At 39.4% G+C, this 15,512-nt stretch overlaps 1 protein-coding gene and 1 pseudogene across 1 annotated transcript; one reads left to right on the top strand and one right to left on the bottom strand.

Moving 5' to 3' along the window:
- The first annotated feature begins 1,491 nt into the window (after positions 1-1,491).
- On the top strand, positions 1,492-10,654 carry LOC127660955 (cilia- and flagella-associated protein 43-like). The gene is made up of 4 exons (XM_052151459.1): positions 1,492-1,612; positions 1,875-1,988; positions 9,608-9,718; positions 10,003-10,654. Exons 1-4 carry the CDS (start codon positions 1,496-1,498, stop codon positions 10,123-10,125), a joined length of 465 nt encoding a protein of 154 aa, XP_052007419.1. The 5' UTR covers positions 1,492-1,495; the 3' UTR covers positions 10,126-10,654.
- A 26-nt stretch (positions 10,655-10,680) lies between these two features.
- On the bottom strand, positions 10,681-13,064 carry LOC127660338 (swi5-dependent recombination DNA repair protein 1 homolog; annotated as a pseudogene).
- Positions 13,065-15,512: the final 2,448 nt, after the last annotated feature.

The raw sequence follows: 15,512 nt of genomic DNA, 5'->3' as shown, positions 1-15,512 counted from the left end.
TTGTTATGTTCTTTGATACAATGGCATGATGCTAAATGGGCTTCAAAATATAAACTGCCACAAAATATGAAAAGGATTTATCTAGAATTCTTCCTGCAGGTCAGTGTTAAGGGAAAGATAAGTGATGAAGCAAAACAAGAGGAAAACTACTCTTCATCCCCAACTAGTTTTACATGGCTTGATAGGAAACTTGATTCAGTCAGTGTTCGTCTTTTGATAGTTCACCCAAAAATTTAAATTCTCACATAATTTACTAACCCTCATGCAATCCCTGATGTATATGACTTATATATATATATATATATATATATATATATATATATATATATATATATATGAACACAAACAAAGATTTCTAGAAGAAAATCTCAGGTCCATATAATGCAGTGAATGGGGATCAGGCCTTTGAAGCTCCAAAAAGGAGATAAAGTCAGCATAAAAGTAATCCATCAGACTCCAGTGGTTTAATCATTGTCTTCTGAATCTTCTTGACAGCAGTGTCCTTGGCGATCATGATTTCAAGCTCAATTATATTTCCTATAGCGCCATCTAGCGCTCTGTGCATGCATCAAGCACTAGGAAGTGTAATCGAGCTTGAAACCATGATCATGCCCAGAGACTGCAATGGCAAGATGTACAGTGAAAAATAAGTTATATTTTGGTCTGCTCTCACCCAAAACCAACACAGATGACATTGATTGAGTTTGATAGATAAGATAAATGCTGCTTTCATGTGCTTTTTGGACCTTCAAAGTTCTAGCAATGATTCATTTGCATTGAATGGACCTATAGAGCTGAAATATCTTTGTTAGTGTTCTGCAGAAGAATGAAAGTCATATACATCTGGAATGGCATGAGGGTGAGTAAATTATGAGAGAATTTATATTTTTGGGTGAACTATCTCTTCAAGGTATCATGTCCCCTAATATTAGCATTAAAAAAAATAACCTTGTGTGTGACTTATTGTAATTATGCTAACAGAATTGCAAAATATTTTTAGAAGGTTACAACTCAGTAGGTGGATGAATATATACATGGTGGTTTCTTAAACAGTAGTTTCTTACACTGTATGCACTTATGAGCCTAAATGGTTTACCAAAGGGTGTTAAAACATATCCCTACAGATTAAATAAATTTATCCAAATTCTGAAAAAAGATAAACGTTAACCACTCATGTGATATTGAAATTGTGATCAGTACAGTATGTTGACAGGAAAATGTTTTGTAATCTAATAGTGTGCACTGGATTAGAAAGATTACACAAACCTTAAAGCATTTTATTAGAGTAATGGAATATCTGAAAGATAACTAACCCTATGATCATGACCCCAATGGTTTCCAAGCAGACTACCAAAAATATAATATCTAAACAGGTTTTCACCTAAGAGGAAACATAAAGGTTTTGCATGATAGTATGAAAAAATGCTTGTATAGCTTTTGTTGTATAGTTTTTGTTTTATTTGATTGTTTCCACACACACCTGCAGATCCATGCTATGATGCAGGAGAATGAGAGTCTGGAAGACATGGAGAAACTTATGCAACAGGAGTTTAACCTGTATGTGGGAGAGCAAGAGAGACTGCAGGTCGAGGGAGAGCAGGATGTTACCAGGGTAAACAGGACTGTAATTTACAGATGCTTAAGAACAGAATAATTAGGTTTGACATATCCTGTGTACAAACAAGTTTCAAAGTTTATAAACAATTGCTTTTCCCCGTATTTAAACAATACTATCAGTTGCTAATGTAACACTTTTTTTTTTGTTTTTTTGTTCTTGTTTTATTTGTAATAACTCAACATATCATATGCTTATTGTGTCAGGCATTATGTTTATGTATGATTTTTGATCATTTATTACATTTTTGTTATTTAAGGGGAGGAAGGAAATAAAGATGGAGAATCTGTCTGAGGGAGTTCCTGAAGAGAGAATGCTGGGGTTCCATGAAAGTCAAAGCGAAAGTCATAAAGGTCTCTACACTAAAAAGAAAGTAGGTTTTATGTTATGATTTTTCAACTCACATTGTGTAACAATATCCACATCCGTCATTGATTTCACCTGGCTTAACTGTAATTACTATAAATACTATACTGGTTTCCAAATGTCAGTCCCTTTGTGACTTCAATTAAAACAATTAATTATTAATTTGCCATATTTTATGGTTATTTTATGAAGGATCTTATCTACAAAGTAAAGACCACATTCAACAAGAAATGTGAGTCTGTGTACAAGCAAAAGAAACAGGAAATCAACTGTGTTATGGAAAAGAACATGCGTATCTCTGAGATTATGTCAGAGCTAGACCTAAGTGAGACCCTGTGGGAGACCAGTCTCACCGTTAATGAGTGTCCTGAGAGAGCTCTCACTGTGACTGATTCAGAGGTAGCATGATTTGCATACTGTTGCACTCTGTTTATGGTTTTTGGAAATTAATTGAGCCATTTCAAATTGCTGCTGTAAATATTTCTGGGATAGCAGAGTTTGGCCGGAATTGACTGTGCCATTTTTTAAACTCTATAACACATTACAACTTCTTAATCACCCACATTTAACAACACTTAAACATAAACACTTTCCTGGGAATTTACACACCATGAGTCATTTATTATGAACACTATGGTCCTTCTGCTGTTGTAGCCCATCCGCCTCAAGTTTCAATATGTTATGCATTCTGAGATGCTATTCTGCTCATTACAATTGTACAGATTGTTATTTGAGTTACCATAGCCTTTCTGTCAGTTGACCTCTCTTATCAACAAGGCATTTCCGTCTACATAACTGCCACTCACTGGATGCATTTTTGTTATTGCCACCATTCAGAGTAAACTCTAGAGACTGTTGTGCATGAAAATCCCAGGAGATCAGCAGTTACAGAAATACTCAAACCAGCCCATCTGGCACCAGTAATCATACCACAGTTAAAATAACTGCGATCGAATTTTTTCCCCATTCTGATGGTAGATGTAAGAATTAACTGAAGCTCCTGACCCATATATGCTTGATTTTATGGATTGCACTGCTGCCACAAGATTGGCTGATTAGATAATTTCATGAATAAGTAGATGTACAGGTGTTCCTAATAAAGAGCTCAGTGAGTGTATATCTAGCTCTACCATTTATAACGTGAGTTAAATCTTTAAATCTTTCAAAATCAAATATCTGTACTGAAAATCAAGGCAGATAATTCTGGGTTTTTAGATTGTAGTTCTTTCTGTATTTATAGCAAACTCATATTCATTTGGATTTATAATGGTGGACGACAGAGTTGACAGGTGGAGGTGATGATGGTGGAGTCCTGGAGCTCAAAATACAGGACATCCTGAATATGGACTAATCATACTGGAATGTTTGAAAAGCTGTAATCATATTTACCAAAGTGAAAGATAAAGAAAAGGGTAAAATAACAATAGATACTGTATATTTAACTTACAGGAGGTACCTCAGCCTGAGTTCTTGTCTAAACCTGAGGTACAGTGGACAGAAGAAGAGATAAAAAGCTTCAAAGAGTATGAGAAAAAAGCAAAGGAACTCAGCGAGGAGCAAGAGAAATACAAAAAGGTGTGACTTTGGTCATATATTAAAACCTTAAAGGGGTCATGAAATGCTCTTTTTCACAGTTTTATTATCTTTCTTGTGGTCCACTGATAAAGTTTGGAAAGATTTATATTTATTGTTTGTATTAAAACATAATTTGTCATAATTTAGTAATATATTATAATTTTCCACACTGTTTTTGGCCCTTTGTCTGAAATGCTCGGTTTTGGCCTAAGTGCCTCCTTAAAACTTCAATGTAAATGTGACTTAGTGCCCACAGCTCTGCCTCGGCACTTTTAATATTCCCTTCGAACTCCACAAGTTCTCGTGCTTTGGACTTTTTGATGAATGAGGCATACTGTATGATCCAACCCCTAAGAACCGCCTTAAGTGCCTCCCAGGCCATACCCACAGAGGATACTGAGGACTAGTTAGTCTCCATATAATCATTGATTTCAGTCATTAACATTTGTTGGAATTCAGGAATTTGCCAAAGGGATACATTACAGCACCAACTAGATGATTATTTTTCTCCATAAGTGGCAACACCTCTAAACTCACTAGGGCTTGATCGTCAATATCTCTCTGAGCAGTTCAACAGTTCAACGTTCAACAGACGACGCCATCGCCACCACCCTCCATCTGGCCCTAACCCACCTAGATAAAAAGGACTCATACGTTCGAATGCTGTTCATAGACCTTCAGCTCAGCATTCAACACAATCATTCCCCAGCACCTGATTGGAAAGGTGAACCTACTGTGCCTGGAGACCTCCCTCTGCAACTGGATCCTGGACTTCTTGACTAGGAGACCTCAGTCAGTCCGGATCAGGAACAGCATTTCCACCACCACCACACTGAGCACCGGGACCCCCCAGGTCTGTGTGCTAAGTCCACTGCTGTTCACTCTGCTGACTCACGACTGTGCAGCAATGCACAGCTCGAAACACGTCATCAAGTTCGCCGATGACACGACCGTGGTGGGTCTCATCAGCAAGAACAATGAGTCAGCATACAGAGTGGAGGTGCAGTGGCTAACGGACTGGTGTAGAGCCAACAACCTGTCTCTGAATGTGGACAAACAAATAGATGGTTGTTGACTTTAGAAGAGCACAGAGTGACCGCTCTCCGCTGAACATCGACGGCTCCTCTGTGGAGATCGTCAAGAGCACCAAATTCCTTCGTGTTCACCTGGTGTTGAGGGACTCACCTGGTCCCTCAACACCAGCTCTATTATCAAGAAGGCCCAGCAGCGTCTCCCACCCCCCATCCTCACTACATTCTATAGAGGGACTATTGAGAGCATCCTGAGCAGCTGCATCACTGCCTGGTTTGGGACTTGCACCGTTTCGGACCGCAAAACCCTGCAGAGGATAGTGAGGACAGCTGAGAAGATCATCGGGGTCTCTCTTCCCTCCATTTTACATTTTACATTACATTTACACAAAACACTGCATCTGCAAAGCAACCAGCATTGTGGATGACCCCACACACCCCTCACACAAACTCTTCACCCTCCTGCCGTCTGGCAAGAGGTACCAAAGCATACGGGCCCTCACGGCCAGACTGTGTAACAGCTTCTTCCCCAAGCCATCAGACTCCTCAATACACAGAGACTGGACTGACACACACACACACACGTGTCTTGAGTTGCACTTTAATTATTGTCACTTTATACCTGGTGCATAGAACATTATCTCATAGTATGTTACGTTTACATTTGGCATTTTTAGAAACTGTCATCTTTTTGCACTACTGTGTACTGGTCGGCGCTGCACTGTCTCTTACTGTGCCTATTGTCCTGTTCATTTTTTGTAATTTATTGTAATGTCCCGTACTTTTTGCACACATTTGCACGTGCACTTTATATAGGTATGTTATTTAGTCTGTGTAGTAGTAGTGTTGTCACGGTACCAAAATTTCAGTAGTCGTGAAATTTCACGGTACTCGATACCATTTTCGGTACCAAAGCAAAACACAAAAACAGGTTTCTGAACAACGCTCTTTTAATAACAGTCTACAAAACATTAGCTGCAGAACTAAGAACAAAAATATGCCATTCAGCAACACTTTAATTTAAATATATTTACATTTACATTTACATTTATGCATTTGGCAGACGCTTTTATCCAAAGCGACTTACAGAGCACTTATTTACAGGGACAATCCCCCTGGAGCAACCTGGAGTTAAGTGCCTTGCTCAAGGACACAATGGTGGTGGCTGTGGGGTTTGAACCAGTGTACTTCTGATTAACAGTTTACCAGTTATGTGCTTAAACCACTACACCACCACTCCCAGTATATATATTATTTTTTAATTATAACAAAACTGAACAATGTATGCTTAAAGTATTTTTGAACACTTACATAAGATTTGCTTCAACTTTTGCAACTTTTACTTGAAGTTTTTACCAAGTACTAAAAAAAAAACTAAATAAACAAGCATAGAATGAATAAAAAACTATTTCCAAACTAATGTGCAAAGTGCTCTCTTTTTAATAAAGCTGCATATTGCCAATTTTCTTCATGATAAGAAATGCATAGTGACATATATATAGATATTATGATTAAAGTCGCGAGCAATGGCGTTCTAATCTAGCTGCATTAAGTGTGCGCGCGTGAGGGATGAGTTCCCCGAGGCAGAGTCTCTCTCAGCCGGGAGCAGTATCAATCTCTCACCCTTAGATTGGGACATTCACGCAACTCATAGAAGATGCACCGACCACACAGAGAAATGCCAGTTTCTGAGTTTATAGTTATTAACATGATCTGCTTCTGTATTATTTGAACTTTAATAAAGCTATACCATTGTGGAATAAGTGGAGGCGGAGCTCTTTAAAGGAAACACCCGGCATTAAATCTTAAATGCAGTCAAATTTAATGCGTTCTGAATGTACTTTTTTTTTAATCATTCATTAATACTTTGGGATCTACATAAAATAAACAGTGAAAATTTAAACTCACCTGCTTTATTTGCTTAAATAAATCCGGGTGTCTGTCTTTCATGTGCTTTATTAAGTTTGATGTGTTTCCTCATTTAGTCAGAAAATTGCGAAAAACAGCGTTTACAAATAGGTTTTTGCTGATCTATGATGTTTCCCTTTTCATCAGCCTCAAATTACCTGGCTTTTTCTGACAAGATTCAGTTGAGGCTCCGCAGCAGCAGCAGCTTGCTGCAATCTTTGCTTGTTGTGAGTATTCGAAAGTTCCCGCCTCTGCGTGGGTACCGGGTAGACCCGGTACTCGGTACCCCGGTACCTTCAGAAATTCTGGTATCGTAAATCATTTTTTGTTTGAGTACCGACTTGGTAACGGGGTACCGTTATTTTTGACAACACTACTGTGTAGTATCATGTGGTTCTGTGTTTGTTGTCCATGGTCCTGAAGGAACGTTGTCTCGTTTCACTGTGTACTACTGTACTAACTGTATGAACAACAATAAAAACCACTTGACTTGAGACTAAAATGTTTCTAATTGAGCAATCCACAATAGATGAAATGAGGGACTTAGATATATATATATATATATATATATATATATATATATATATATATATATATATATATATATATATATATATATATATATATATAAATCTAATCTAGAATAAACCTTATGAAACTAAATGTAAAGTCCTAATCACTCTAATGATTTGCAAGAAATATTCTGCAAAACAAACTCCATCCAATAGCAGGCATAAGCACAAAGAACATGCAGATTCATCCACAAACTGTCCCGAAGGAGTGTTATTCCACAAAACATACTCCAGCTGCTAGGTGGAACCAACACAAAAAGAAACAAAAAGGCACTCAGTTCCTTGGACAATAAAGTGAAGGTTCAGTGAGTAAGGTCCACTCGGCTGTAACATGAGAACCATAGATAACTTACTCAGACATCACTTGCTGTGGACATGTAAATATTTTGTGGCCATCCTTAGTAAATATTCTCAATTTGACCAGGAACATCAGTGCAAAAGTGACCTTCTTTAGATCTCTATCGGATGATCTCAGAAATGTGGCCAGAATTGATCAGGGACTGTCTCCCTTAGTGGATCTCCGAGCCAGGACCCAGTGAGCTCACTCAATTTCCAGCTTATGTTCTGTTATGTCGAGCAGACACAGGAAGAGCTTGTCTAGGAATTTCAACATATCTCGGCCTTCTTCATCTTCAGGAATTCCAACAATTCGGATGTTGTCTCGCTGGTTACGATTCTCAAGGTTTTCCAACTTTTCCCAAATGCACTCCAAGTCCATCTTGGTCACTAGTGGTTTAGCAACTACTTCCCTCTCTGATGACTCCAGATAATCCATCCGTTTGTCAACATCCGACACTTTTGTAACCAACTTAGTGAATCTCGTCTCCATGGCAGTGACCGATCCACGTATTACAGCAAGAACCTCCAAGTCAGCAATAACCTTCATTTTGCTTTGAATTGCCGTCATGTTCGACAGTTTATGCTGAATCATTTCCACCGCACTGGCCAAATTGAGTCCTGGGCTTTCAGCCTGTTGCTCAGGGGCCTCAGCTTGAGCATGTAAGTGTCTTTTAATGTCTCTAGAGTATTTTGAATTATTTTATTGTCTTCATAGAACAGTTATGCCCCCCACGAAAGGCATGAACTGTAAAGGTGATCTTGTTTTGTAAACAGAGATTCTGTCTTCTATCTGTTCTTCAGCTTTGTTGGTATATAGTAATTGTAAACCGAAAACAATCAGAAATTGACATTTATGTCCCTAGTTGTGAGCCAAAAATGTCATGCAAGTACAAACTTGCATGCTAATACATTTCTGTGGAAGACTTTACCACAAAATGTTCTAGTGCATGAGTCACCTCTTTTTCCTGACAGAATGAATTCGGGGAAGAATTAAAAAAACACAAGTAGAATGTTGATAAGTTCAGAGATGAGTACGATAACAAAGTTGCAGAAGAAAAAGTAAGGTCATGAAAATTATCTGACAATTATATCACAGTATAATGTTATCACCAAGGTCTTTAAAAATAATTTTCCATTTTTAAAGCTACTTGACAAAGGATTTTTTTGTACCCGTATGTCCAGGGGCGAGGCATGTAAATTCTGTCTGCCAACTTGACATTGGCCTTTTCTCAAGTTCAGAGGTACGCGAGGACATCAGAAGAGACCCCTTGTGTCACTACAATTGACACAACGTCAAGTGAGTGACAGAAGGGGAACTAAGCACAAAACAAAATGAAAGATCACTTATCTAATCAATAATTTTGAATAAATTAAGAAATGTTTTATGTGTAAAATGGGTAAAAACATGTAGAACAATTAGTGGTTAAATAAAATAGATACATATGATACAACAATTTGAGAATCAAAAATGTATTTAAAAAAACTAAGAATGAGAATGCAATGAAATACACAAAATGCAATTACAATCACACACATTGTGAATGATTTTCAGTTGTCATGCAAGGAGCTAGCCTGCCATAGGGAGCAACTTTGGGTTCATTGTCTTGCCCAAGGACACTTCGGCACGTGGAGTCATATGGGCCGGGATTCGAACCACCAACCCTGCGGCCGACCCGCTCTACCAGCTGAGCCACAGCCGTCCCCATCATATTAAAGGTTTAGTTTACCCAAAAATTACAAATCCCTGATTATTTACTCACCTTCATGCCATCTAAGATGTCCATGACTTTCTTTCTTTTGCAGAACATAAATTAAGATTTTTCAAAGTAAATTTCAGTTCTGTAGGTCCATACAATGCAAGTGAATGGTGATCAGGCATTTAAAGCTCCAAAAAGGAGATACATTTAGCATAAAATTAATCCATCAGACTCCAGTGGTTTAATCAACATCATCTGAAGTGATCCAGTTGGTTTTGGGTGAGAACAGACCAAAATATAACTCCTTTTTCACTGTACATCTTGACATCAGCAGTCTCCTTGGCATCATGATTTCAAGCACGATTACACTTTCTATAGTGCCATCTAGCTATAATCAAGCTTGAAATCATGATCATGCCTAGAGACTGCAATGGCAAGATTGTTCTTGTTCTCACCCAAAACTGATATTTACTTCTAGAAATCTTCTACTTCTGTGTTCTGCAGAAGTCAAGGAATCAGGTGTGGGAGCACAAGAGAATGAGAGTGCAGCTGGAGGATCTCAGCAACAAAGCCAGAAATATCCAGACACTGAGTGTTTCGCATGATATCCAAGAGGTATGGATTTAAGTTTGATTTAATGGATTTAATCTTTAATTTAAAATAATATTTATTGGTATAATCTTTATTCAGTTAGTATTTTATCTGGGTGGGACTGTATGAATGAAAAGAAGGTTAGTGTAAATTTAATAGGTTATGCATTTAACTGCCTCAGTTTACAAACATGTATAATAATTGGCCTGTATTTAGTGAAACTTGAATACTTTAATTTCTTTACATATATGCCATTGCACAAATTGTTAAAAATATTTGAACATTTCTTTGCATTTTTTTCATGTCAGTGCCTGAATGAAACAAATAGCCATAACAGGATCAAAGCAGCTCACAGCTTTGGAGAGGACCAGAGAACTGCAGTAAATGTTACATTTGCTCAATACTTTTTAAGCACCTTAACAAGTAATTAAGATAATGAGGGCTTTGCCAAATTCATAATTTCTCTGCACAGGTATTTCCAAGTTGTAAATTCAGACTGGATGATTACATTCAATTATCAAATTCAATGACAGACATACGTTTGGTTATTTTTCACTCTTTGCCCATCAAAAGAATGTCGTGCCTTATAAGAAACAGATAAAGCACCTGGACAGACAGGATGCACAAATGCTATTGAAGAGCGCAGCCTTGGACTTGTAAGTGGCTGGTATGGAGATAACTGTTGAAGAGAGAAGAAATGTTTACGAGGCTGTTGGTAACTGACTTTATATCTTAATATAAAATAGATAATCCCATAGGGAGAACCGGAACTTTTCCCAGTGGGCCGGCCACGAAAAGGGCCGATATGCCAAAGGGGGCCGCGATATGCAGAAAAGGACAGTTAATTTGTTTTGGTGCAATTTCATTTAGAGTATAACCTGAATAATTTCTCCATTGTAAAGTGTTTTGTAATAACATGCTCTGAAAATGCTTAAAACTGCTAATGGGTTGTTATTATTAAGGCAATAAAATATTTGAAATTAATTTCACGTATCTCTGAACTCTTCTTCTGTTCTATCAAATTGCAATATTTTGTCATCTAACCCAAGGCTATCTATAAGCTGCATCAGACATAATTTGTTGCCTTGTGTAGGCAAATCCCTCTGTAATTCATACAGCACAGAGAGGGCAAATGACCTCCATTTCTCTATTAGCCTCTGCAGCTGGGTCAGGCCATTCTAACAGAAAATGCATTAAAAGAACAAAGCAAGAAACAAACGTTTAGTCAGAAAAATCTTTGAGAACTTAATTTAGAAATAGATGTTACCATTTTTTTTTACATTTTGACCATCTTAAATCTTTGTAAGGTTTCTGAAGTTCTGAAGTTCTTCACATAACTGATTCAAGTCTTCAACAGGTTCAGCTTTGTGATTTGGACAGTCTCTCTGCTCTCTCGTATCTTTCTGATTCGCATCAGTGTCATTCAGTCAGCTGTCAGTCATATTCTGATTAGTGTCTTCTGGTTGTGAAGTCTGTGGTTGATTGTCATCTTCAATTTTAAGGCGTTTAACCACACTTATGGGTGACCTGAATGAGTGCTACCTCTCCCTCAGTGAAGCACTCATGGGCTGAAGGTAAATGAAACAGAAAGACAAGAACAGATCAGTAATTTGAATGACTTAATGGAGTAATCAAAATGTTTCTTATTTTTAATGTATTATTTTAAACAAAGAAACATGGTACATACATTCTATGGGTGTATTAATAGTATGTAGGTAAGTTCTGAAACATTTATTACTGTCAAGTGACTTGTCATAGACGTACATTAGCCTAGTTTCCTTTCACTTTTCACGCTGTTTTGTTATCGATAAAGTGAAAATGCGTTAAAAAAAAGTTTGCTAAATTTGCCGTGTTGTGCGTGATGTCATCATGCTTAAAAAGCACTTTGTCATACAAGTTTTGGTTTAACGCAAAACAAATCTGCCCTTAAGCCGTTTCCATACAGAAATGTATTTTGCTAATTGGGTACCTTTCGCCTCCCATGTCCCAACTTTTTCTCCCCGAAGTCTTTGTAAAATAGGGAGAGTATAACTTTACAGATCTTTATTGTAATGGGTTTAAACAATGTTTTCCATGCTTGTTCAATGAACCATAAACAATTAATGAATATGCACCTGTGGAACAACTTACAGATGATAAGGCCCCCTGCTCATCTGCGTGAACGTGCCTTAGGCATGCTGCATAGAGGCATGAGGACTGCAGATGTGACCAGGGCAATAAATTGCAATGTCCGTACTGTGAGACACCTAAGACAGAGCTACAGTGAGACAGGAAGGACAGATGATCATCCTCGCAGCAAGAACTGGCAAATCTGGTGCAGTCCATGAGGAGGAGATGCACTGAAGTACTTAATGCAGCTGGTGGCCACACCAGACACTGACTGTTACTTTTGATTTGATTTTGATTTTGAAAATGTTGAAAATGCATTAAAAGAAAAACCAAAACACAGACAACTTGAAATTGGGGATAAAGTGCTCTGTCTAAACATCAGGAGCCAACAGAGAAAGGGAGGGAAAGTGGAACCTAATTGGATTGGAACCTACATTATTGTGGCAATTGATGAGAAAAGTGCTGACCTACAGTCAGACAAACAGTTTATCCCAAAATCAACATTGACCTCTAAAGCCATTCAAAGAGCAGCAGCCACGAATTCCAGTCAAAATAAAATCCCTGCAGGCTTCTGCCCCAGTCCCCACACAAGCTTCAATTCCTGCACTAGCTCCAGCCCCAGCTCATGACCAACACCTGCTCCTGCTCCTGGCTCAGCTCCCACACCAGCTCCCACTCCTGCCTCAGCACCAGGTCCAGTGCCAGCCCCCAACTCAGCACAAACACAGCACCAGCTCCTAATCCTGCCTTAGCACCACCCCCAGTGCCAGTTCCTGCCCCATCACCAACACCAGCACCAACACCCACTCCAACCTCAGCACCAACATCAGCACCAGCTTCCACTCCTGCGTCAGGACCAGCTATAGTGCCAGATCTTGCCCCAGCACTAACACCAGCACCAGCACCAGCTCCCACTCCTGCCTCAGCACCAGCTCCAGTGCCAGCTCCTTGCTCAGCACCAGCACCAGCTCCCACTCCTGCCTCAGCACCAGCTCCAGTGCCAGCTCCTTGCTCAGCACCAACACCAGCTCCCACTCCTGCCTCAGGACCAGCTCCAGTGCCAGCAATACAATACAGTGGCAATAATTATTTAATAATATTAATAAATATTAAAATATTTTGTATGATGAAGATGACGATAAGCCTGTATACAGAAGGGAGGTTAAAAGACTGGCTCACTGGTGCAGTCAAAACAACCTGGAGCTGAAGATGCTCAAAACATTGGAGATGATAGTGTACTTTAGGAGGAACATCCCGACATTGACCCCACTCACCATTCTAAACAGCACTCTGGCAGCATTTGAGTCATTCACGTTCCTAGGTAGGGTTGCACCAGCTATGTGTAAGGTCTCACTTAAGTTGAGATGAAAAGTTCACACTAAGGGCTTAGTAACTACTAGTTAGTTTGTAACTAAGTCAGTGCTTATTTGGTTGCACCACCTGTTCTTAAGGCAAGACTTAACTAGTAGGTCATAAGCTCTCCGTAAAGTAATACGTAGTCGCATAATATGACGTTAACCTCAACTGATCCAATAAGCAGCGTTCAAATTTGTACACAGGAGCTTTAAACAGCAGTGAATTTCAGTTTGATCATAACTGTCGTAACTGTCAGCTGTAATAAATGATATCCCCATTGAAATACAATATGTCATAAAACAAGATTTCATTAATGGTATATTTAGCTTGTGTAAATAACAATATTCAATAACTGTACCTAAAATGAATAAGGGACAATAAATAAATATATATTAATACAACAGGCTGGAAAAATAGATATTTATTCATTTTAAAATCTGTTTTATATTTTGTATATGTTGAAACATGAAACCAGGCGGAGAACACCATTAGATCGGTTTCATGCTGAAGAACTGTTTAAAAGTACGTTTTTTTTTTTCTCTCTTGTAAATGTAAATGAGTGTAAATGCCAACATCATCATATATGTCGAAAGGACTGAAGCCTGTCAACCAAAACATGAGCTCCCTGATGTCATAACTTTAGTCTGCTTTTTTATTCAAATCGTTACTCATGGTCAGAGGCTTCCGTAAATATTTAGTTTATACATAGGGTTACGTCCTACCTAAGTTTAATGGTGCAACACTCACATATTTAGCAATGCGTAAATTGTGACTTAGTGTCCATTTACGCCACAACTAGGCTAAGTTGTAACATATGAACAGCTGGTGCAACCACCCCTGGGCACTACCATCTCACAGGGCCTGAAATGGGAGACCCACACTGACTCCACTGTTAAAAATGCCCAGCAGAGGTTGTACTTCCTTTGCCAGCTGAGGAAGTTCGACCTGCCACAGACTCTGCTAATCCAGTTCTACTCAGCATTCAATAAGTCTGTCCTCTGCCCTTCAATAACCGCTGAGGACTTCGCCCAGCAGTTCTCCGTGGTGAAAAAGCAGATGCAGGCAATTTCACACATCCTGCCCTGCCGCAACCCTGCCGCCACGGGCCAAGCCCTGTCTGCTCGCTGAGGGCGTCCTCCTGCGGCTAGGAAACGTGCTCCGCCTCAACCCAGGCCCAGCTCTCAGCCCCAGCGTCGAGCACCCCACAGGAAGCGCATCCCCCGTCTCACGGACCCCCTCGAGGACCCGGAAGGCTTCCAGGCACTCCTGAGACGATCGACCCAGAGGCCGAGACGTTCGCTCCATAGCTGGTAAGCAGACCACTCCCTCCCCTGGTGGAGGGCCAGGAGGAGAATCTTTATTTTAATTTATTTCATTTGCCCACATTCTCAATAAAAGAACGATTTCCTTTGTCTCTGGGTCACCTGGCCCGCCAATGACCTCACCTGGCCCGCTTCTAGACCTCGACAGTCCCCTGGATGAGGACCTCCCGCCTCCAGCCAAGCCACGACTGTCCCCCAGGCCGGCCGGTTCTGACGAGTCTAGAGTACGCCGTCGCTGGACCTCCTCCTCAGTCACTAACCCGCCCTGACGGTGCGGAGCAAGGTAAGTGCTTTGAGTCTTTTCTCAGCACCAGAGCCTCGGGACACACTTTCGCCTCCCAATGCCGTACTACCTGCTCTGCCCCGCTGCGAAGCCCTGCCGGGTACGTCAAAAATAAATCCCTTTAGTGCCCTTAGCATGGAGCTTGGATGCATATTCATATGTAGAGCATCCAACTTGCTCTCTTGTGAGGCATCATTTCAGTAAGGACACTGCCATAGAAGACAGCTACCTATGTACAGTAAGTAGGCAGGAGACCAAGTTTTGGAACACAGTCATAATCTACACATTAGCTACACATGTAGTTTCTCAGGCAGTTATTGAATCTAAATTGATGCAAAACTTACATAATTTCAGTAGTACACTCAAATGACAAGAGTCATATCATATTGTTCATGTGTTACACTTCCTCTAGTTAACTTCCATGTTGTTTCTTCATCAAATAGCAATGTAAAATATAAATCAAGACAATCACTGAAACAACAGTGCCACCTTGAATAGCAAATCACATGTATAATATGTATGTGTACATGCATATGGAAAACAGATGATTAGCCATTGTTTATAATTCATGGTTGTACAAAAATCTATGTGATATAGTATTTATTTGTATAACTATAGTACTCATTTCTCTTTAATAAATAAATAAATAGATACCCTGTGAAGGTAACTGTAAGGGGGTTAATGGGAAAGGAGGAGGCGAGAACCAGCATAATAATATAAATAAAATCTTAATGATCAACTTGAAAAA

This window comes from Xyrauchen texanus, chromosome 20 (genome assembly GCF_025860055.1).
Source record: "Xyrauchen texanus isolate HMW12.3.18 chromosome 20, RBS_HiC_50CHRs, whole genome shotgun sequence".
NCBI classification, from domain to species: Eukaryota; Metazoa; Chordata; class Actinopteri; order Cypriniformes; family Catostomidae; genus Xyrauchen; species Xyrauchen texanus.
The sequence above is the reverse complement of the archived record's forward strand: the minus strand, read 5'-3'. Positions and strand labels throughout refer to the sequence as shown.